This window comes from Sinohyriopsis cumingii, chromosome 1 (genome assembly GCF_028554795.1).
Source record: "Sinohyriopsis cumingii isolate HCF-2022 chromosome 1, ASM2855479v2, whole genome shotgun sequence".
NCBI lineage: Eukaryota > Metazoa > Mollusca > Bivalvia > Unionida > Unionidae > Sinohyriopsis > Sinohyriopsis cumingii.
The window spans coordinates 181,799,761-181,824,184 of record NC_142961.1 but is presented as its reverse complement, the minus strand read 5'-3'; the positions used below and the strand labels follow the sequence as shown (position 1 = coordinate 181,824,184).

The 24,424-nt window shown below is 33.3% G+C and overlaps 1 protein-coding gene across 7 annotated transcripts in view; it reads right to left on the bottom strand.

Moving 5' to 3' along the window:
• The window catches only part of LOC149808497 (protein unc-79 homolog), a 255,882-nt gene that overhangs the window by 100,632 nt on the left and 130,826 nt on the right, over positions 1-24,424 (bottom strand). For all 7 annotated transcript variants that reach the window (XM_089978169.1, XM_089978143.1, XM_089978163.1 and 4 more), the window contains 6 exons: positions 22,052-22,105; positions 18,523-18,605; positions 14,020-14,062; positions 7,007-7,189; positions 4,769-4,916; positions 2,939-3,121 (listed from right to left, as the gene is read on the bottom strand). In XM_089978169.1, the coding sequence (XP_089834295.1) occupies positions 2,939-3,121; positions 4,769-4,916; positions 7,007-7,189; positions 14,020-14,062; positions 18,523-18,605; positions 22,052-22,105 (694 nt within the window). The remainder of the gene's footprint in view (positions 1-2,938; positions 3,122-4,768; positions 4,917-7,006; positions 7,190-14,019; positions 14,063-18,522; positions 18,606-22,051; positions 22,106-24,424) is intronic.

Genomic DNA, 24,424 nt, shown 5'->3' with positions numbered 1-24,424 from the left:
AATGATACACAGAGCCTGCGAATTCCATCCTTGGGACACATTTCCCACTGTTTGGAAACAAAATGTGTAATTTATAATGTAATTGCTAGAAAAATCATTGATTTAGTAGGCATGTAAATATTTATGTCAGTCCAAAACCAGATTTTCTTGATTGGAGGAGTGATTAGGAAAATGTGATAAAACATTAAGTCTTAAAGAATTTTGCACAAACAAACATGTATACAAATAATTATACTATATAACTATGGAATAATAATCACTTCAAAACACTGGTTCCACCACAAATCATTTTCTGATGCAAAGATATTTGGCCACTCTCCTTTAGCTTCCTTTTAGATGAATACCATAACCGTAAAAATATTACACTTTAGGAACATACAAATAAAATGATTTGCAAATGATTGAGGTTCATATAATTGCTAGTTTTTGGCCTAGAAGTAATGCAAATAATATTTTCATATAAAAAAATTATAAATCAATTCAGTTACTTGGCTTCCATCGCAACTGTAAACATGGTTCCAACTGTATGGAAATGGTTTCTAATTTCAATAATTGTTAGAAACATCATTGATGCAGTAAGCAAGCTTAAAATTTTTGTCAGTCGAAAACCTTATTTTCTTCATGTGGACAAGTACACTGGAAAATGTGATAAAAATTAAATATGAAAAAATTGAACATAAATAAACTTGTATAAAAGTATAATCTAATTATGGAAGAATAACTGCTGCACAACACTGGTTTCGATACCATTATTTTCTGATGTAGACAATAATGGCCACCCTTGTATAGTTCCATTTTAGATGAATAACATATTGATAAAAAATGTTACCTTGCTTGACATAAAAATAAAATGATTTTCAAATTGTGCATTATTTTGTGTTGATTTTGAAAACTGAGCAGTTACTAATTTTATTTCAAACCTGTAAACTGACAGCCATTGATATTATGGTATTGTGGATATTAATTTTTAAAAAGAAAGAAGAAAGAAAAAAGGGAACTGTGGGGATTTGAATTTGGTGCAACAATTTGGCATGATAATGTTATACCATTTGAGCCAGTGAAGCTTACGTTGTTCAGTCTGTATATCATGCAGATGACAGATTTCTTCCCAGCAGATTTAAATAACTTCAGACGATCCTTTGTTGTTTGCCCAATTTATGCTTTAGGTTTTGAGAATTAATATTGTTACTATATGAAAAGAAAGACTGAGCTAAAAACATTTAATGCAAAACTACACTGGTTGTAACTGTTATTTCCATCTGGAAATTGATGGATTCATTTTTAAAGATTACATGTACAGAATTACTCTGTAATAGTGAGTTAATTAAATGTAGCAATTTTATCGTGATGGAAATGAGGAAAAAAACCTGTTATTTATGTATTAAATAAATAATATATATGTACTTATCCTATTATTTACAGCATGCTTTTGCAAAATATTGGCAATGTAAAAATACAATTCCATTTAAGTTCGTTTACTCCATGTAGTCTTTGTTTACATATAGTTCCAAATGCCCCTTCAGTGTTATTATTCCTGGATGTTTTTTATATAATAATGAAGGAAATAATATAGTGCGCTCTAGAAATGTGGGTCTAACTGCTCAAGCATAGCGATAACCAGGCAACTACCATTCAACAACGACAATGATACATATAGAACAAAATTCAAGAATGTTTTAGTTTTTAGTGATTAACGCAAACGTGCTCACATTTAATAATGAGGACGCAGAAATTTTTATAAAAATTAATCAATCTGTGTAAATACCTTGTTTAAGCAAGCCTGCACTTAGATCTTATTTCTAGTTTCAAGTTGCTAAAATGTAACATTTACTCTTAAATTTCCCATACCTTCCCATGTTTAAAGGTCGTGTTTAGGTATGAAAAAGAAATTTATATGCATATTTAATGCAGAATAGGGTGATTTATACATCAAATAATACAATGAGACACAGAGATGTGATATTTGCAAGAATGTTTTCCCCATAAAAACGGGGGCAGAAAATGGCCCTTATTCAATATGGTCCTTTATTATCAGGAAAAATAAGACACAAAAATTTGATACAGAGAGGTTGCAACTTCCACCCAGTCAATTTTTGTCAGGATGGAGCCAGAAACTGATTTTATAAACAGCATTTAAAAAGAAACAAATCGAATTATTATTTATTATCATAATTCTTGTTTTATATCATAAATTATTGTGTCATCCATTATGTGACATCTCCATTTTTTTATTTTAATTTTTTTATTATTTTAGAATTATTTTTTTTTTAATATATTGCCTGCTTGATATGTTTTATGGTTAGTGAGATCCGACATGTTTGTTTCCTCTAGAAAAAATAGGTAGGTGGATATTCTTTTAGCATTAATGCTGCTATTATTATTATTATTACCACTGCTTGGAAACAAAATGTGTAATTTCTAATTTCAGTAATTGTTAGAAAAATCACTGATTTAGTAGGCAAGTTAAAATTGATATATCAGTTCAAAACCAGTTTTTCTTGATGTAGAGGAGTGATTAGGAAAATGCAATAAAAAATTAAGTCTTAAAACATTTAGCATAAATAAACATGCAAAAAAAAAGTTATACTATATAATTATGGAATAATAATTGCTGGGAATCAGCCTGCACTCAGATCTTATTTCTCAATTTCCCAAACCAGCCCATATTCAGTGGTCGTGTTTTGGCATGAAAAATAAATTTATAAGCATACTTTATGCAGAAGAGTATATTTTGCATATTGAAAGTTACAAGTAATTATTTTTCCCATAAAAATGGGGGCAGAAAACAGACAATATTAAATATAGTCCTTTGGACAAACTACCCGTATCAACCAAATTTTTTTTCATCATTTACGGACCATTCAAACTTTATGAACTGATCCTAAAACGAATTACAAAATTATTGATCTCTTCTACTGTGATATCCCAAACTTCATACCTTGAATAGTAGTGTTTTTTTTCTCTTCTGGTGTTGTGTCTGGTTTCTTGTTGTACTGGACTGTGGCTCCATCTGTTGTAGCAGAAAGATGAACTTTGACACTCTCCAGACTTGTTGGACTTTGTGGGGGCGTCTCTGTTTCTTCAATATTTTCTAGATCACTAGCCGAGATCTTGGTCCAATCTACAAAATGATTTTGAAACTGTATATAATGTGATCTCAAAACTCACTTATTTCAACTGCAAGAACAAACTTAAAGACCTAATAATGTTTCCTACCTGAAATATTCTCAGCATGTTTTTTATTTTTTAATGTTTTTCTAATTTCATGTTGTTTGTTTTTGTAATAATATTATTATGTTTTTTATCTTATAGGTGTTGTCTAATGTTGTAAAGCGCTTAGAGCTTCTAAAGATTAGGCGCTATACAAAGTCCTCATTATTATTATTATTATTATTATTAGTCAAGCATACAATTATATATATAATATATGTGCATTTCAAGTTATCATCAACGTATGGTTCACCTGTAGGTTTTCAGTTCACCTTGTTTTTACATATACCAACACAGAATCTAACATGTGCCATCACCAGGCAAACGATAACCAAAACTCTTCATATCCGATGGATGAATTTCTACAAAATACATTCCTTAAAATATTTGCTTTCACTGAAATTAGTGAACTCTGATTATAATATACCCACATTTATGGCAGTCTTGTACATAAAGTATATTTTTCAAGTTGCTTCCTAATTCATTCTACAGAAGTATATTACGTACTTCTGTTCTTACTTAGTCCACCCTTTGGTCCTAACAACTACATGCAAACTGAGTTTGCCATTAAACCTATGTCCCTTTCTATAAGAAACTTTATATCATTATATATTTTTAATTTACATTGTTTATTAAGTTTTTTTATTCATTATATGTGGGTTGTGTAAAATTGTAAATGATATTGTCCCAAATCAAGTTCATTGTCTACTTGACCAGAATCATTTGTTTTCATTTGTAAACAACCAATACATTGCTTATATTCTGCTGTGAGTGTAGGTTAAATGTTAAGATCATTATCTTAGTCTGAGTCAAGGACATTATATCTATCATGTTCTTTAAGTATACTTTTAGTAACACACCATCAAATTATAACTTAAATTGTTCTAGAAATGAACTTTTGGCACACTGTATCTTGGAAAAATGAATTAATCATGCTGAAAGATCTTGAATCAGTCTTATCGTTGTGTTCAGTATTTCATCTGGGCTGGAATTTATTTATTAAAATTATTTATTCATTGGAAATACAAAGTGTTCATCCAAATACTATTTTTGGAAAGACACATTAGCTTTGAATTATAATTATAATGAATTCAAGGAAGGACTTCTTGGATTGTATTATTGTGATTCATCAAAAGACTGTTGGCACATCATTACAATTCACACCATTCATATATTAGTAAATTAGACTGCAGATGACTGCAGTCACAACAACACCTTGAAAATTATTTGAAATGCCACTTAAGTTTATTCAGAACTTAATTCATTAGGACTTGTGTTGGAAATTCTAGGATAATTTGGGATTTAATTCACAATACTGCAAGTTATTTTACATTTTCACTTTTGTAATATAAGTAAATAGATTATTTTTTTAATTTTATGAAACTTGTTGGTTTTAGCTCTTTTATATTTCTGATTTTAAGACAGTAGAGTATAGTATAATTTGTAGAAATCAATACAAGGCTCTGCTTTCCTGCTTCCTTAAATATTGCTGCCAGAAAATTTAAACTGAATAAAACAATTTGGCTCCATCATTTTGATAATATCAGAGCATCCAAACCTTTACTTCTATGTACAGTGGGACTGGGTGGTGGGAAGCCATCCTCATGAGATGTCTTGCAGCGATGATGCTGGGCTTCTATTGTGTTGACCACAATCCGTACTAGAATCTGGACAATAGCTGACACAGGGGATGTATCTATTTGGTACTTAAAAAGAAAACAAGAAAAGAAGAAACACGAAGTTTAAGACATAATGAAAAATAATATAATTAATATGAAACAAAACACCAAACAGTTACCCAGAATACATAAATGTATGGGCATATAGAAAGGGGGGTGTAAAAAAATAATTTCTACACATAAAATATATACTAAAGCAATGTTATAAGGATTCTGTATCCCAAAATATCTAATTTACTGTCAAAGGAGATTGCTATAGCCTGGAATGAAATTGTTACACATACGAAGTGTAATATATAATGTTTCTTAGCTTAATGTTTACAAACTTGATAACTGAGCAGTGTAATATATAATGTTTCTTTGCTCAACATTTATAGGCTTGATGACTGTGCATGTAATATATAATGTTTCTTTGCTTAACATTTACAGACTTGATGACTGTGCAGTGTACTATCCAATGTTTCTTACCTTAACATTTACAGACTTGATGATTGTGCAGTGTACTATCCAATGTTCTTAGCTCAACATTTACAGACTTGATGACTGCAGTGTACTATCCAATGTTTCTTAGCTTAACATTTTTACAAACTTGATGACTGTGCAGTGTAATATACAATGTTTCTTTGCTTAACATTTACAGACTTGATGACTGCAGTGTAATTTGTTTTTTAGCTTAACGTTTACAGACCTGATGACTGCAGTGTAATGTATAATTTTTTTTAGTGTAACGTTTACAGTCTTGATGACTGTGCAGTGTACTATCCAATGTTTCTTAGCTCAACATTTACAGACTTGATGACTGCAGTGTACTATCCAATGTTTCTTAGCTAAACATTTACAGACTTGATGACTGTGCAGTGTAATGTATAATGTTTTTTAGCTTAATGTTTACAGACTTGATGACTGTGCAGTGACACAAGTGAATCAGACTATTGTGCTTAGTTTATCAATCTTCTCACATGAGTAACGATACCAATGCAAAGACACCATTTAAATGTAGGTCACTCACAGACTATTTGTGTCAACTGGAGGTGATTTCATACTAGCTATGTACAGTATTACAGACAGAATATTAACCCAAGAGATTTGGTGTGTGACTCGAAGTACCATTTAGAATTGTTGAGTGACCTGCAGGTACTCAGTTTGTAGAGCATTACTAAAGTGTTTGCTCACCTTCCTGGCAGCTTGTAACCCCATAATGATTTTAAAAACAAAAAGCATCAAGGATATAAAAAAAATACAAAAAACTTAGTTATTTCATTCATCAAATTATGAATTCTAACCTCACAGTCACCAGTGGGCCTATAAAAATGTGATATTCTTCAGATTCAATCCAAAACAGGTGATTCTTGAACTAAAACAGCCACAATATATGTTTGGGTGAGTCTGTAATTTTCAGACAACAGAAGTGATGTAGCTCGTCATCTTTGCTATGCTCCAAATAATTCTGTTAATTCTGGAGTTACATTAATCAAGACTAAACATTCCAAATAATTCTGGAGTTACATTAATCAAGACTAAACATTCCAAATAATTCTGGAGTTACATTAATCAAGACTAAACATTGCAAATAATTCTGGAGTTACATTAATCAAGACTAAACATTGCAAATACTGGGTACATACAACACTATGTTTATTTTACCTTCTATGAATGTATGTGCCTGGAACTTCACCCCTTCACTGAAAATGGATTTTTTTCATGAACTGGAAAAGGACAGAGCAGGCTGCTCTTTTTTTACACTGAAAACTCCATTTGAACTGAAAACGCTTAACACTATAACAGTGTTATATACCACCTGGCAACAATCCAGTCAGAAATGATCAATGGATGAAAGAAATGAACAAGCTTCATGCATTTCTTATATCCTAGATGATTTTTGTTTTCAAAATTCCTAAGAGGATACAAGTTACTGGAAGAGCATGGTGAATATTCCAGCAGTGTAGTGAATCCACAAGACCTGTGTGACTGTAAACACCACTGTTGGGTGACTTGCAGGTGCTACCCTACTCACCTTGCATAGCATTACCAGCAGTAAATCAAATCCACGAGACCTGAGTGTATGACTAAATACTACTGAGTGCTGTTGGGTGACTTGCAGGTGCTGATATATTTACCTTGTACAGAATTACCAGTAGTGCATTAAGCCATGAGACTCGAGTGTGAGGTTCCAGATACCACAGAGTGTAATTGGGTGGCTGGTAGTCACTGGCATATCTTTGTGGTGAAGGTCCATACTGCAGCAGCAGCAAGGTAATGGGGAGAATTGTGTTTCCAAGTTTAAAATTCCTGTCCAGTACCTAAGGGTAATATATAATATAAAAACATTAAAAACATTCCAAGAAATTAAGGGAAATTAAAATCCAAATTTAAAGAAAATACAGAAATTGTTCAAGGTATACAGATGCCTCATCAAGTGTCTGAAAAATGACCTGAACAAAAACTTAAAAAGGTGTGAAAGATGGATAGACAGATTGATGGACAAGGTTAAAAGTATACCACTGTTGTGGTGTGACATGGTACAATGAACAACATTTACCATGATTTAACACTGCTTAGTGAGCCAACAGATCATGGTACAATGAGAAAGATTTACCCTGATTTAACACTGCATGGTGAGCGAGCAGATCATGGTACAATGAGCAAGATTTACCCTGATTTAACACTGCATAGTGAGCCAGCAGATCAAGGTACATTTCTGAGTTTAAGTTGAATTCTTTAGTGTAAACCAAAGTTTATATGCTCCTTCTAAAAATCATGAATACCATAATATTTTACTGCTTCAAATTTACTATATGGGTACTATTATGTTTTAAAACCATGTTTATTTTTACCATGAAGGTGAGAAAAATATTCAACCAATAGTGGTATGGAACCTGAAAGGACCACTCATGTCCATGATTGTGGGCTGGAATTCTGCAAAGCCTTGTTCTTTTCCATGTGACCCTTCAAGTGAGATTTCCCTATCTCACACAACAAATGTATATGAATATGACCCTTTGGATGAGATTTCCCTCTCCTGCACAAATCATATACCATATATACTTGCATATAAGCCCATTCGCGTATAAGCCAACCCCCAAACTGAATAGGTAAAAACACTAAAAAGTGCATGACCCGCATATAAGCTAACCCACAACTCTGAGACATCACATGATGCATGCGGCAAGTTTTAAATGCATTTATTTAGGCAAACTTATATTAACAAAAATTACACCTATACATTGGGGTTGGCATGTATGGTTATAAAAAGAAATGGTATAAACTTGTTTAAAGAGTAATTTCTTTAATTTTCTGTTTTTTTTTATTGTTTCTGCCTAATTTAGATTTTGTATATAATTTGATTGAATGATGACAAGAACTGAGCATTCGCGAGTTGCTGTAACACTACCTCTCCCTTTTGACTCAATTGTTGTTTGTTGATGCATTATTGCAAAGGACATTTTATATCAGTGCACCAGTAATTACGTTTTTATTTTGCCTTGAAATTGTAAATACCTAACTCATTAAAATGTGATCACAGTATGACAACACAACAAACATCCATATGGCTTGATTCAATGCTCACAATTAGGCTACTGAATGTATTTACATAATTGCACCACTGCATGTACATTGTAGGTTTGAACACGCAATAAATGAAGTACATCCCTTAGAGTAGAATCATGGGCACCACTCCACTAAACTTTAATATCTCCAAAATACAATAATAAAGTTTCTGAAATAATGCAGCTGAGTTGTAATTTGCTTTGATGTAAGCAACATTACAGCAGACCTGTCAACTCTCAAGCCGGGATGAAGAAAAAAAAATCCTGATTTTTGGGGTCACTCCACGCCTACCTCCTGATTTCATAATATCTCCTGATTTTTGCAGAGAACTCCGAATTATTTCAATAGGTCTTCGATTTTCATTTCTCCTAAAAGAATCAAAGTCCTACATGCTTAGATCTATCATATGCAATGAAATCCATGGAAGCCATGTTCTGTCGTATCACCTGTGAATATTGTTGGGATAAAATAATATATTACTTTACCATAAAGAATTTGCTTTTTTACTGAATAGAATGTTAAGTTTAAACATTTTTCATGTAAATTTATGATTTTTTAAAACTCTACAACAATACAAAAATCAGAAAAAAAACCATAACAAAAAATAAACAACAACAATAAAATTGTTGACAATTAATTTCAGTCGCAAGAATGAGCACTATAAATGCTGCAACTATATGCTATAGTGCCATTACCATCAAAGAAACTTGTAGGAGTGAACACCTGGCACTTTTGTACTATATATGAATGTTAATTACCATCAACAACAAAAAAGGAATGAAAATACATACCACGCATCATACATGTGCTCAAGCTAGTATTTCAGAATACATGTGTTTTATAGTAAACAATAATAAATGCCTTATGAGTTGACAATAAGGAAATTAGGTTGGATATACGTTACCTGGGGAAAATAGTTGCCACATGTACGGTACTATGAGGCTGCCTATTTAGGTACCCTCAGTTCAACAAAATTGGGAAACAACGCTTTAAAATGCCATGAAAAACCTCCTGATTTTAGGTCCCAATCTCCCTAAAAAATTTCAGTCTCTCTACTTGGTTTTTGAGAAGTTGACAGGAATGCCTAACACCCCATTTTACAAAACTACTGTAATCTTGCTAATATTATGTAATGAAAGGCAATTGCACATGAATGTACTGGTATAGTTGCCTGTCAAAATTCCCTCTTAACATAAGCCAGTTTCAGGGTTTTAATGATTAACTGGCCTGTACTGCTTTTGGAAAATGAAAGACAAATCTGCCAACACCAAAACATCAAGTTTTTCATTGTGTGGAATGTTATGATGTTGTTCAGCCAAAACACAAAACTAAAACTGACTGATGATGATCTTAGTTGATCTATAATCAGAATTTTAGCCTTTATTATTACCACTCTTCATGAATGTGAGTTATGTTGGTTATGTGCCTTGTAAATGTAAATGTGCATACCTTTTCATAAATATTACCTCAGCTTATAGGATCATTTATATTATTGAAAATAAGTAACTTGTGAGCGTGTGATTCAATGTAAATGAAAAAGTTATTAAGGACCTGCTGAAATGTTATCTGGAAGAATGCAATTTGGTCGAAACAATGAATAAAGCAAAATCTGCATCTAATATGTTTGGGAATAAACAAGGATTTAAGTGGTGCTATGTATGCTTTGAACTGTGTAAGTACTGTACATTATACTTGAGCTTGGTCTCCTAGGTAAACTCAACAGGCACGCAAATCATGAAGTCTGTATTTATTTAATTTTGTGCTGGAGAAATCCGAAAATATGAACATGCAAAATAATAATAAAATCAATCATAGCACTTTATAACAGTTTAATAAGTGTCAGGACACCAAAAATGATTTTTTTTACATGTGTATTTCTTAGGACATGGAAAAAGAATGTTTTTTCATGTCCCAAGATTTACAGCCATTACAGTAGTCAACAAAAGACTTAAAAACTGTCAAGTTTAGACACTAGCCCATGGATAAGCCACCACCACCCTTCTTCCAAACCTTTACTTTTTCCTAAATTATTCGGCTTATAAGCAAGTATATATGGTATATATCATCATGATCCTGTGGGTGAAATTTCCCAATCCCACATATATAATATATATAATTAGGACCCTTTGGATGAGATTTCCCCATTCCACACAAATCATATATATTATTATGACCCTTTGGGTGAGATTTCCCTATCCCACACAAATATCAGATATATTATTATGACCCTTTGGGGGGAATTTCCCTATCCCAAACAAACCATATATATCATTATGACCTTCAGGGTGAGAATTCCCTATCCCACACAAATCATATATATGATCATGACCCTCTGGGTGAGATTTCCCTATTCCACATAAATCTTATACTGCACTATCAACATTTTTTGTAGGTAACCAATTTGCATGGCTTTTGGTGTTGTCCCAAACCATGATTTTAAAGACCCAACAAAAAATTTGCATGTTAGAAGACAATCCCCCCCCCCTCAATTTTCTTACTGTGCTTCAAATCCTAGATATTAACAATATCAACATTAATAATGAGATCTGGTAGTAAAATATATATTAAGCTTGTACATGTTTATTTTCTTTTAAACCTTTCCAAATGGAACTATAAAGCATTTTATATTGTTCTAATGCATATGTAGTGAAAAGGTATCTGGTAGCTGTAATTTCCATTCATTGCCTTGAATCAATATGTAAGATAAGGACTGAGAGATATGAGAAAATGCATGAGATATTCCAACACTGGTAATACTGAATAAGAAAGAATGAATAATAACAGATTTTTATGAAAATCAAATTTAATACTTATTCAAACTGATCCTTCATTTGCATGAATTCTCCTGAAGCACATTGAATTTTATCCATGCATTTCTAATTCAAAAGAAAAGCAAGCCTGCAAAATAATAGATATATTGCTTGAAGCACTATTATTGTCAAAACACTACTATATACACTATTTGCTGCAGAGAGTTAAAGCAATGCTTAATTAAACAAGTCCATCTATCTCACTACCACTAATTTTTAAGTCCAATCTTTCACGCATTTTCATGTGAGCTGCAATTATCTATTCCGCATGAATTGGCTTCATTAATGAGGTTGCAAGGTTCAGAACTTCAGTGCACTGCAAGGTTCAGAACTTCAGTGCACTGATCATCACCAATAACATCTTCCTTTTCCATGTTTAGCATACCACTTGTAGAAGTGATTTTAATTCTTTGTTGTAGTCTTTATTCATTACCATGTGAGGCAGGGACAAACAAAGGAATGATTCCACTGTCTTTTAATTTAGTTACCATTGTCCACTTTGGTTCCTTTGATGTTCAGCACTCAGGCAAAAACAGTATGTAAGTGATTGACCTTGACAGGTGTTTTTTTTATGCTCATAGAGGTGGTAGTACTGTTTTAGTTTTGGTTGCTGCATTGGCTTCCACTGAGGCTATTCACTTGAATGGAAACATGATGTAAATATTGAACTTGTCAGGTCTTTGCTTTGTGCTCATACATGTGGAAGGATTGTTTTAAACATTCAACTTACCAAATTTTCAGCACAGTTTTTCATTCTTTGTTTTCAGTATTTGTAGAGGTTCATCAATGAAATTAAATAACAATTAATATGTATAATTTGACAGGCAAAATCACAAATTTAACTACAACACATTAACCCCTAACGACAACTTTACGGGGCAGGAGGTACTAGCCTACTGCCGAACTCTGTAGTGTCATGGTCATGCATGATACACTAAAGTGGGTGGTATTATAGAAAGGTAGATAGACATAGCTCTACAATGATACCAAATAATCTGGAATATCTAGTTGCACTACAAAATATAGTTAGGAAAACCTAATTTTTTGGGCCCGACTTTTTTTTACCCAAAATTCGCCTGTGGTCGGAATCCAATTTTGTGTCCAGATCTTAGACTTTTTGGTCTCAGATCTAAGGCAAACTGGTATGAACTGCAAACAGACATATGAGCCTTTGCAAAAAGTAGGATAAGAAGGGCATTTGGAATAAAGAGTGGTCTCCATACAAAAATAATGGCTCCATTTAGCAAAAAAAAAAAAAAAAAGCCGAACTTTTACCCTTTGCTCATGTGTGAGTCAAATAAAGCCAACGAAAAACGATGTTTCTAACACAACTAGGCAGTATGTTATTGAAAGATGACTGGGGATTTGGTGTTTTCGAGTCTATTCAGAAATAGCTTAAAAAATGTGTTTCCTACTCGATATTCAGGCAAAAATGACAAAAAGCTCCAGGGGTTAATGTGTTAACAAAACCATGAAAATTAAGAACCACAAAAATAAATGATTACAGTATATGATTATAACCATTTGGGTGAGGTTCCCATATTCCACATCAATAATTTTTATGCTTATGACCGTTCATATGAGATTTCCCTATCCCACATGAATAAGATATATATGAATAAGGCCCTTTGGGTAAGATTTCCCTACTCCACATGAATAATATACATGCTTATGACCATTCAGTTGAGATTCTCCTATTCCACATGAACAATAAATAGGATTATGACCCTTCAGTTGAGATTTCCTTATTCCACAAAAAAAATTATAAATGCTTATGACCCTTCATGTGAGATTTCCCTATTCCATAGTAAAAACATATATATGCTGATGACCCTTCAGATGAGATTTCCTTACCCCTCATAAATAATATATACCATATGCTTATGACCCTTCAGGTGAAATTTCCTTATCCCTCATGAATAATATATATGCTTATGACCCTTATGGTGAGATTTATCTAACCCTCATGAATAATATATATGCTTATGACCCTTCAGGTGAGATTTATTTAACCCTCATGAAAAATATATATATGCTTATGACCCTTCAGGTGAGATTTATCTAACCCTCATGAAAAATATATATATATGCTTATAACCCTTCAGGTGAGATTTAGCAATTCCACATTAATGATATATATGCTTAAGACCATTCAGGTGAGATTTCCCTATTCCACATGACTAATGAATAATTTAATTGACTAAATGTAGTATAAGTACTACACAATTCATCCTTCTCTGGGCCCTAGATAGACACCAACATTGCTCTTGGTTCCAAAACAAAGTTGATGTGCTCAGTTACCATATCAGTTTTTCTGTATGCTTGTGAAACAGAATTCAAACCTTCAAAATGAGATGCTACTGCAAGATCTTACGTATCTCACACACTGACCATGTAACCAACAAAGAGGTCCACACCAGGGTCCAATGAGCCATTAGACCCTATGAATACCTCTTGACCACTGTGAAAAAATGCAAACAGAAGTGGTATGGTCATGTCTCAAGATCATCTGGACTGGAAAAACCAATCTTGCAAGGCACAATGCAGGGGTGCAGAATAAGAGGCAGTCAGAAAAAGAGGTGGGAAGACAACATTAAAGAGTGGACAGGCATGGGGTTTGGAAATTCCCAAACGGCAGTAAAGAACAGGGAAAGATGGAGAGAATTGGTTGTAAAGTCAATTGTGGTGCCCCAACGACCTCTTGGGTTATGGGATTGATGATGATGATGTTGATAATGATTTTAAAAAAAAACGTATTTTTTTTTACTTACGAATGGAATTCCACTTAGGAAAGAATTAAAAACTGCTGAGGACCTGAAATGGAATAAAATATTTTTTTTTTAACTTTTAAAATATCACCACAAGATACCAGTATATCTAGGTAAAGGATAAACTTAACCATTTTTGAATAACTACATCTCAATTTAGACAGGTAATTTGTTTTTTTGTTTGCTGTTGTTAGGAAGGCATCTTAAAATCTGCAAACAAGCACAGAGTTTAATTAATCAACAATTTTTTAAATAAATTTAATCAATTAATTACCAAAGATGGATAGCTAAATAAATAGATATATAGACAGACATACAGATATATTAAATAGGTAGATTGATAGATAGGTAAGTAGATAAATATATATACTACAGGTGCATGTCAAGAGATAAATATTTGGACTAAAAATGCTATATTGGACTAAAATGATCAAAAATATGAACTGGAATTAGGTATTTGTATCACACAACATGGGGGTAATTGATCTAAAATAGAATAGTAATTTGCTTCAATTAATTCATCTGATTTGTTTCATCTACATGATTTTCAAGTCGAGCATTGACTTTATTGTGACTTTGGTTCACTCAAAAGACAAGATGTGGACATTCTAGTCTGAATATTAGCAGCTAAAAGATTAGGCGTTATAATCATAAAGAAAAGAGATAAACTTATTCTAAGTTAAGTACCTGTATTATGCACCAGTGTTATCCTATGTTCAATACCTGGATCATGTACCAGTGTTATCCTATATTCAGTACCAGGATCATGTACCAGTGTTATCCTATATTCAGTACCAGGATCATGTACCAGTGTTATCCTATGTTCAATACGTGGATCATGTACCAGTGTTATCCTATATTCAGTACCAGGATCATGTACCAGTGTTATCCTATGTTCAATACCTGGATCATGTACCAGTGTTATCCTATGTTAAGTACCTGCATCATGTACCAGTGTTATTTTATGTTTGTACCTGTATCATGTACCAGTCGAGCAGGCAATATACAGCATTGTAACAAGAACAAAAATCATGTGGGTTCATTTTTAGCAAAGACCTTCATACTTTATTCATTTGTAAGTATTATGCTTATAAAAATGGCAATAATTTCAAAAGAGAAAAAAACACTGGTACATTATACAGGTACTAACATAAAATAACACTGGTACATGATACATGTACTAACATAAACTAACAATGGTATATGATACAGGTACTTAACATAAAATAACACTGGTACTTGATGCAGGTCTATAATATAAAAATACTGGTACAAGATACAGGTACTTAACATAAAATAACAATGGTATATGATACAGGTACTTAACATTAAGTAACACTGGTACATGAGACAGGTACTTAACATAAAATAACAATGGTATATGATACAGGTACTTAACATAAAATATACTGATACATGATACAAGTACTTAACATAAAATAACACTGGTATGTGATACAGGTACATAACATAAAACAACACTGGTATATGGTGCAGGTACTAATATAATATAACACTGGTACATGATACAGGTACTTAACATAAAATTGCACTGATACATGATATAGGTATTTAGAATAAAAAACACTGATACATGATACATGTACTTAACATAAAATCATTAATCTGGGTTGATATTTGTAGATGGGAGATAAAGTAACAAATCTGTTTCACAAAATTTCACTAGCATCCTCTCTTGGTACTTATCTGAAGTGCCAAATTTGTTCTTGTATCATCAAATATACACATGCAGACCTCACACCAATTTCGCTAATAAAAAAATAAACCAACTAGATCAAACTATCTCAGCCAATGAGAGCTTATAAATAAACCAACTAGATCAAACCATCTCAGTCACTGAGAGCTTATAAATAAACCAACTAGATCAAACCATCTCAGTCATTCAGAGCTTATAAATAAACCAACTAAATCAAATCATCTCAGTCACTGAGAGCTTATAAATAAACCAACTAAATCAAATCATCTCAGTCACTGAGAGCTTATAAATAAACCAACTAGATCAAACCATCTCAGTCATTGAGAGCTTATAAATAAACCAACTAGATCAAACCATCTCAATCACTGAGAGCTTATAAATAAACCAACTAGATCAAACCATCTCAATCACTGAGACCTTATAAATAAACCAGCTAGAGTATCCAAACACCCTCCAGTTGGTATGTAGCCCCTATCAATTTTAACAAACGAAAAGCATCAAGGTTATATTAAATGCATAAAACTTAGTCATTTCATTCACTGATTTATAATTTGTAACCTGTCACCAACCAGTCCCAGGCATTGTTGGCTTATTTGCATGTAAAAGGAAGCAGAGCTCCTGAAGTAAACATGCAGACAGACTGCACACTGCCCTTTCCTCAGTTTTAAAATAGTCCATCTCAGTAAAATTTATGTTGTCTACTTCTAATATTTGCAATATCTAGTTTTAATATTTCTAAAACAAAAGAAAAGGAGGAACTCTTTTATACATCTGTTCAAAGAGCTGTTACTCCAAATTCATGGAATTATTGATATTATCAAAGATGGTAACAATATCACACCTTTGGCTTGAAAACATAGACTTGCCCATTCAAACATGGTGACCCTGTTACTAAAGAAACTCCTGTTTGATTTGAAACGCCATCAAGTTGGGAGTGTTTAGAACCCTTTGGTGACAAGCAGGTTAGAACTTAAAAATCAATCAATGAAATGTCTAAGATTCATGCATTCTATATATCCTTAAAACCTATCATTTTTAAAATCAGGAAGGTTTGGGGTACAAACAAACAGGATGGTGTGCAAATACTTTAGATCAAAACCATCTCAGTTACTGAGTGACTATAAATAAAGCAACTAGATCAAACCATCTCAGTTGCTGAGTACTTCTGGAATACTCCAAAGAGATATTTAAAAATTAAATTTTTTAACAAGAGTCTCGTAAAAGCATTTTAAGCCCACCCTGTGTTTAACTGTCTTTGCAGGAACTAGCAAGACATGGTTCGCTCTGACGATTATTGACGAATAGGTCTCAGTGACTTGAAGCTGTGGTCAAGGTATGCAGTGTGGTAAAGGTATGCAGTGTGGTCAAGGTATGCAGTGTGGTCATGGTATGCAGTGTGGTAAAGATATGCATTCCTTAACTAAACTTACAATGCAGAATCATTAATTTCCTATTAGACTTATCTTGCTCATAACCACTAAACCCCATTATCTATAGCTTTCTTTATTAATCTGATTGTAAGCCATCCATGAAATTTTGTCAAGAAACTTACTCTAGAATAAAAGTCATTCTGCAAAACCCATTTTTCTTTGAGCTACAATGACCCTGACCTTTGATATTTTGGCCCTCAATTCAAAAGGCCTCTTCTAAAGCCCAATTGCAAGACTCCACAAACTTTAGTCAAGGTGTGAGGTCTAGGATCAGAGTTATTATGCAGAAAATATATTTTCTTCTGCCAGTAACAGTAACCTTTGCCTATTCCTAAAAAGTGAATAGCCTTTTTTCTTAACCAATGTAAAAATCTTCCAAAAAACCTGGTGAAGGTATAAAGCTGAGAATTACAAATTTTGTGCAGAAACCACTCTTCTTCTTTCAGTCAGTGACCTTGTCCTTTGAAGTTTTAACCCCCATATCAATTGGCTTCATCCTCAGCCAAAGAATAAACCATTAAAAGTTTGTTCCAAAGGTGTGTTATAGAACCAATGAAACTGCCCATAAACCCATTATTCTTCTTTCAGTTACAGTAACCTTTGAGAGTATGACCTGCAAGTTGATAGGTTTATTCCTTACCCAATACAGAAGCTGTTCACAAACTGTGGTCCTGGAATGTTAAGATGAAGTAATGTTTTTGTGCAGAAACTATTTTTCTTCTTTCAGTCATTGGGATCTTAACAACTGAATATTTGGCCCAAAAGTCAACAGGTTTTTTCTTGCCCAAGAGCAAGCTATCCAAATGTTTGGTCCAGGTATGTCATATAGAAGTAATGCCATTTGTGTGGAAACAGTTTTCTTCTTTCAATTAGTGGCTTTGAACTTTGACCTTTTCACCCACAAACTGAAAACCTTCTTTTCCCCAAACGAAAGCTGTCCAAAAAGGTTGGCAAAGGTATGAGCTGCAGAACTGAAGTTATTGTACAGAATAGGAAAAGTTAATAGACAGTGTCATAACATATTATGATATGCCAAAATGCAGGTATATAAAACTGGGTAGGTAATTTTAGCCAAATATTACATGGGACACAAACTTCTGTCATGATACAAATGCACTTCAATGATTAATGAGGATATCTAAAATGATTCTTGAGATATTAAACAGACATGAATATGATGGAGGGACACAATTTGTAACAAATATGGGGTTTACTTTTAACATGCAGGTGCCATATTTAATTGGAGACAATGTCAAGTCATGATATGAAAACATACCAACTTTCATGAATATATCTCACATGTAGGTGGGATAGTGTGGTATATCAAGCCTAGAAATAAATGTCATGCAAATCCTCTACCTCAGTCTGTGTGGAGGAACGCTGAAAGACTTCTCTGTCTGGTTGTATCCTAGCAAGACATTCAAATGTCTCAATACAATGTTCTGAAATCAAAAAGATTTGATATGACAGGAAATATCAAACTTTTAATTCAAACAAACATGCAAATGGCACTTGGAAAAAAGTGTGTGTGTGTTTGTGTGTGCATGGTACTGATAAAAGTGTGTGTGTGTTTGTGTGTGTATGGTGCTGATAAAAGTGTGTGTTTGTGTGTGTATGGTGCTGATAAAAGTGTGTGTGTGTTTGTGTGTGCATGGTGCTGATAAAAGTGTGTGTGTGTTTGTGTATGTATGGTGCTGATAAAAGTGTGTGTGTTTGTGTGTGCATTGTGCTGATAAAAGTGTGTGTGTGTTTGTGTGTGCATGGTGCTGATAAAAGTGTGTGTGTGTTTGTGTGTATGGTGCTGATAAAAGTGTGTATGTGTTTGTGTGTGTATGGTACTGATAAAAGTGTGTGTGTGTTTGTGTGTGTATGGTGCTGATAAAAGTGTGTGTGTTTGTGTGTGTATGGTGCTGATAAAAGTGTGTGTGTGTGTTTGTGTGTGTATGGTGCTGATAAAAGTGTGTGTTTGTGTGTGCATGGTGCTGATAAAAGTGTGTGTTTGTGTGTGTATGGTGCTGATAAAAGTGTGTGTGTGTGTGTGTGTGTATGGTACTGATAAAAGTGTGTGTGTGTTTGTGTGTGTATGGTGCTGATAAAAGTGTGTGTGTGTGTTTGTGTGTGTATGGTGCTGATAAAAGTGTATGTGTGTTTGTGTGTATGGTGCTGATAAAAGTGTGTGTGTTTGTGTGTGTATGGTACTGATAAAAGTGTGTGTGTTTGTGTGTGTATGGTACTGATAAAAGTGTGTGTGTGTTTGTGTGTACGGTACTGATAAAAGTGTGTGTGTGTTTGTGTGTGTATGGTGCTGATAAAAGTTATGTTCTAAAATTATAAATATAAAAAACTTTTAAAAAAAAGAAAATAGGAAGACAAACCTTTTCAAAGTAAAGGTCAACGTGTGATCCAACAAGATAAGTTTTTATTGTTCTTTTGGCATCTAAGGCCATTTCTTGGCACATGATATGCTATACATGAAGGCCAGTGTAACTTGAGGAAGAACCTGTGAAAATCCTGGTAAGAAACATCTACCCATGGGAAGCTACTGGCAGCTTTCTCACATACCCACCTTGTAAAAGCCTAAGATTTGAACTCACATGGACAGAAGTGAGACAGCACTTTAGACGACTTGGCCACCTGAAATCCCTCCAACAAGTTAAATGATGAAAGGCAAAGATGTTAAAATTCAGCAGAAGGTATGTAAGATAAATGATGATGGTACAATCATAAAAATAGTGAGGTAAAAAGTTATTACATAATCTACATTCTTTAAAGAGGACAATATTTTCTCTGGTGGTATACTATACAAGAATGTGATCCAGTCAGAAGACACTGGCATGGTATGCACTCTGGTTGAGGCTCACCCTTCAGAAGTTATGCAATAAGGCAGGTATGTGTGTCCTACACACAAGCAGCACTATACCACCTGATCTGTGATTTGTTTTCTATGAGTGGTGCCACTATCCAATGAGGGGTTTTCATATACCAAAGCTTGTCTGTGGAGTTTTCAATAAACATATTTGACCAAGGATATAAAAATGCTGATTTACATAAAAAATTTATTTACTATGGTACGTGGAATTTTCAATTAGGAAACTGATGAATGCTCGGCAGCTTTAGATGATTTATCTGCCATTTCATTACCCTTCATACCAATGTGACCGCAACAGTACAGATTACCGTTGCCAGATTGCATGAACATATTACTTTTCTGTACGCTTTAATATATCAATATAAAATTAAGGTTTTGCAAGGCTTTCAATGTGGAACGGGAATAAAAATGACAATAAATTTGTTTTGGCAGAGGTTTAAATGTAATTCAGAGGAGATGAGAGGACAACCTCATTTTCAGAGTTTTTGGGTCATATGTACTCTATGCAATCAGCTTACATGCAAACAGTTTTCGATTTAAAAATTTTAAAATGTTAAATCTTTTCTTCTGACCATTACTAAATTATATTCAAGCACATCTGCAGCTGGCATTCAACAATATGCCTACTCTTTATCTACAGCAGATCAAAAACTAATTGAGGTATAATAACCAGTCAGATGTTTTGATTAATACATTTAATTATGTCATCAATTTTGATGTTGTCACTGGTGACTGACAACATGCTGCCCTAAAGTACATCCATTTCTTAAAGGCCAGTACCCACCTTAGCTCTGAAAAGTGTACTTTTTAAAATATTGGATATATAGATATATAGTCAATCTCTTAGACCAGGGGCTAAATAAGTCATTCATTTTCTATTAATTCCATGTGGTATTGTAAGCCTGGTTACAATCTATCTCGGTGTACTTTGTACTGAGTGTTACAAAGTACTTAGTGGTATATTCTGTGTGATACAAAGTACTGAGTGATATCATGTTCTGGGTGATACAAGGTACTGAATGATATCATGTATGGAGTGATACAAAGTACTGAGTCATATTATGTACTGACTATTACAAAGTACTGAGTGACATCATGTACTGTGTGATACAAAGTACTAAATGATATCATGTTCTTTGTGATACAAAGTACTAAATCATATCATGTTCTTTGTGATACAAAGTACTAAATGATATCATGTTCTTTGTGATACAAAGTACTAAATCATATCATGTTCTTTGTGATACAAAGTACTAAATGATATCATGTTCTTTGTGATACAAAGTACTAAATGATATCATGTTCTTTGTGATACAAAGTACTAAATCATATCATGTTCTTTGTGATACAAAGTACTAAATGATATCATGTTCTTTGTGATACAAAGTACTAAATCATATCATGTTCTTTGTGATACAAAGTACTAAATGATATCATGTTCTTTGTGATACAAAGTACTAAATGATATCATGTTCTTTGTGATACAAAGTACTAAATGATATCATGTTCTTTGTGATACAAAGTACTAAATCATATCATGTTCTTTGTGATACAAAGTACTAAATGATATCATGTTCTTTGTGATACAAAGTACTAAATGATATCATGTTCTTTGTGATACAAAGTACTGAATGATATCATGTACTGTGTGATACAAAGTACTGAGTCATATTATGTACTGACTATTACAAAGTACTGAGTGACATCATGTTCTTTGTGATACAAAGTACTGAGTGATATCATGTACTGAGTGATACAAAGTACTGAGTGATATCATGTACTGAGTGATATCAAGTACTGAGTGATATCATGTACTGAGTGATACAAAGTACTAAATGATATCATGTACTGTGTGATACAAAGTACTGAGTGATATCATGTTCTGTGTGATACAAAGTACTGAGAGATATCATGTTCTGTGTGATACAAAGTACTGAGTGATATCATGTACTGTGTGATCTTGACAGGAACTGAAAGATAAATACAATTTATACACATTGTCTTCAAGCAGTTAACTACCTGTGCTTTGGAAGCATCCTTATCCTCAATTTTATCTTCACATTTCACCATGTACTGAAAAAGGAAAAATGTATGTATAGTCAATGGTTTAAGCATAAGGATACACAATACCTCACCTGCAAAAAACAGCATGACCTATGTTCTATGACCTTCAAAAGCTTTAACAGGTAATCTTTATGATTATTGATACTGATGTGAAAGTTAGTGCTGCAAATTTTATATAGGTAAATTTCTCTCAAATCTACAACAAGCAAGATAAAATTAAAGTATTATGAATACTGGTGGCGTCAAAAGTTGGAAGTCCCACTCCACAGCCTCATATTGTGCACATGGGTAAATTTCTAAATAAAAAATTAATCTAGACATTCGAATAACAGAATTGTATTTTTTTTAAAATCCAATAATAATTATGTTGATGTGAATCAGTTTTGTTTAAGCATTCAATATGTACTATATGCTGCAGATATCTAGCTTGGTAAAATTACCAAAGAGTTGAAATGTGAAACTTTGCACTATTGATTCCCAGTTTTAAAAGACAAACATATGCATCAAATGTTTGTGAGGAAATTCAAAAAGTTTAGTTGTTGAAATGTTCTTTAAATTTTGTACACAAAATGGAAAATTCAGGACTTAAATCTCTACACATATGGTTGTAGAAAAATTCATGGTAAAAATACAGAATTTTAGTTTTTCGAAACCTTTTGCAAGTTCACAATCTGGATTTAAACAGGTGCAAAATATCTCTGACTTCAAAATATGAGCCAGAGAATTTTTTTTCTTTGAGATTGTAAGTGAAGAAAAAGTATCAATAGTGGGCAGTTTTCAGCACAAAGATTGGTTATGCAAAAGATGAAGAAGTGAAATTTTGTGGAAACTGTTGAGTCCAACCATAAGTAATACTAATTTACCAGAGTTCCAATTGAAGAACATAATTTCAGAGATACTGCTATTCGTTGTACTTCTTTTTACTGTGACAGTAATAAACATACTGCATTACATAATCTATATTTTATAAATTTCCTGCTTGTTATATGGCAAATGAGACTTTGTATTAACATCTGAAGCAGTGTTTCATGAAATACTGTGGTGATTTCCTGTTAAAGCACTTGGTGCTATTATTTCAAGTACAAATATTTATGGAACAATATATAAGGAAAATCACTATTAGGTCAAATCATTTATTTGAACTGCCTCGCTTGATATAAAATTGACCTGAAATGTAAGTGGATTAATACTTTGTTACTAATTTTACTAAGACCATAATGTTTCTTGCTATTATTATTAACACAAACTATAATTGGTAAAAGAGAATGGGCACTATGCCAAAGTCATGGCATTTCTTCAAAACAAAATGAAAGCAAATCTCTTCTTTATGGCTAGAATTAAATCTTCACCTTCTGTACATATATCAGTAAACACTACTGCTCATATACAAATATATATATAGAACAAAAGTGTTCCTTAAAACAGGGTGTCTTGCTTCTGAATGCTTTAAGGATGACATACATGTGCGTTTTCACAAGCATGACACAAGGCTCCAAATGTTCAAACATTTTGTATAAGAAACTCAACTTCAAGCTCAAAACACCAAAACCAGGTATGATAGGTATTTAGAATCCAACTATTTCATTAAAATTGATCAGTCTAGTAGTGGAACAAGTGTTAAAAAAATTAAATTTCTGTCAGTCTAGTTATAGATCGTCAAAGTTTTGCAACTCTAAACTAGAGCTTGAATTTCTGGCTTCGCAAGTTTTGAGAATACGAGGCCTGACATCTTTACAGAGCAGGCTACAAGCTTCAGTCTGGCCCAATAAGTTTTAAGAATATAGGGCTTGAAATCCTGACAGGGTACAAGCTTCAGTCTGACTCAGTAAGTTTTGAGAATATGAGGCCTGACATCCTGACACTGCAGAGTACAAGCTTCAGTCTGAAATAGTAAGTTTTGAGACTATGAGGCATGAAATCCTGACATAGCAGGGTACAAGCTTCAGCCTGGACCAATAAGTTTTGAGAATATGAGGCCTGACATCCTGACATTGCAGAGTACAAGCTTCAGTCTGAAATAGTAAGTTTTGAGAATATGAGGCCTGACATCCTGACATTGCAGAGTACAAGCTTCAGCCTGGCCAAATAAGTTTTGAGACTATGAGGCATGAAATCCTGACATTGCAGAGTACAAGCTTCAGTCTGACTCCTAAGTTTTGAGACTATGAGGCATGAAATCCTGACATAGCAGGGTACAAGCTTCAGTCTGGCGCAATCAGTTTTAAGAATATGAGGCCTGAAATCCTGACAGGGTACAAGCTTCAGTCTGACTCAGTAAGTTTGAAGAATATGAGGCCTGACATCCTGATATTGCAGAGTACAAGCTTT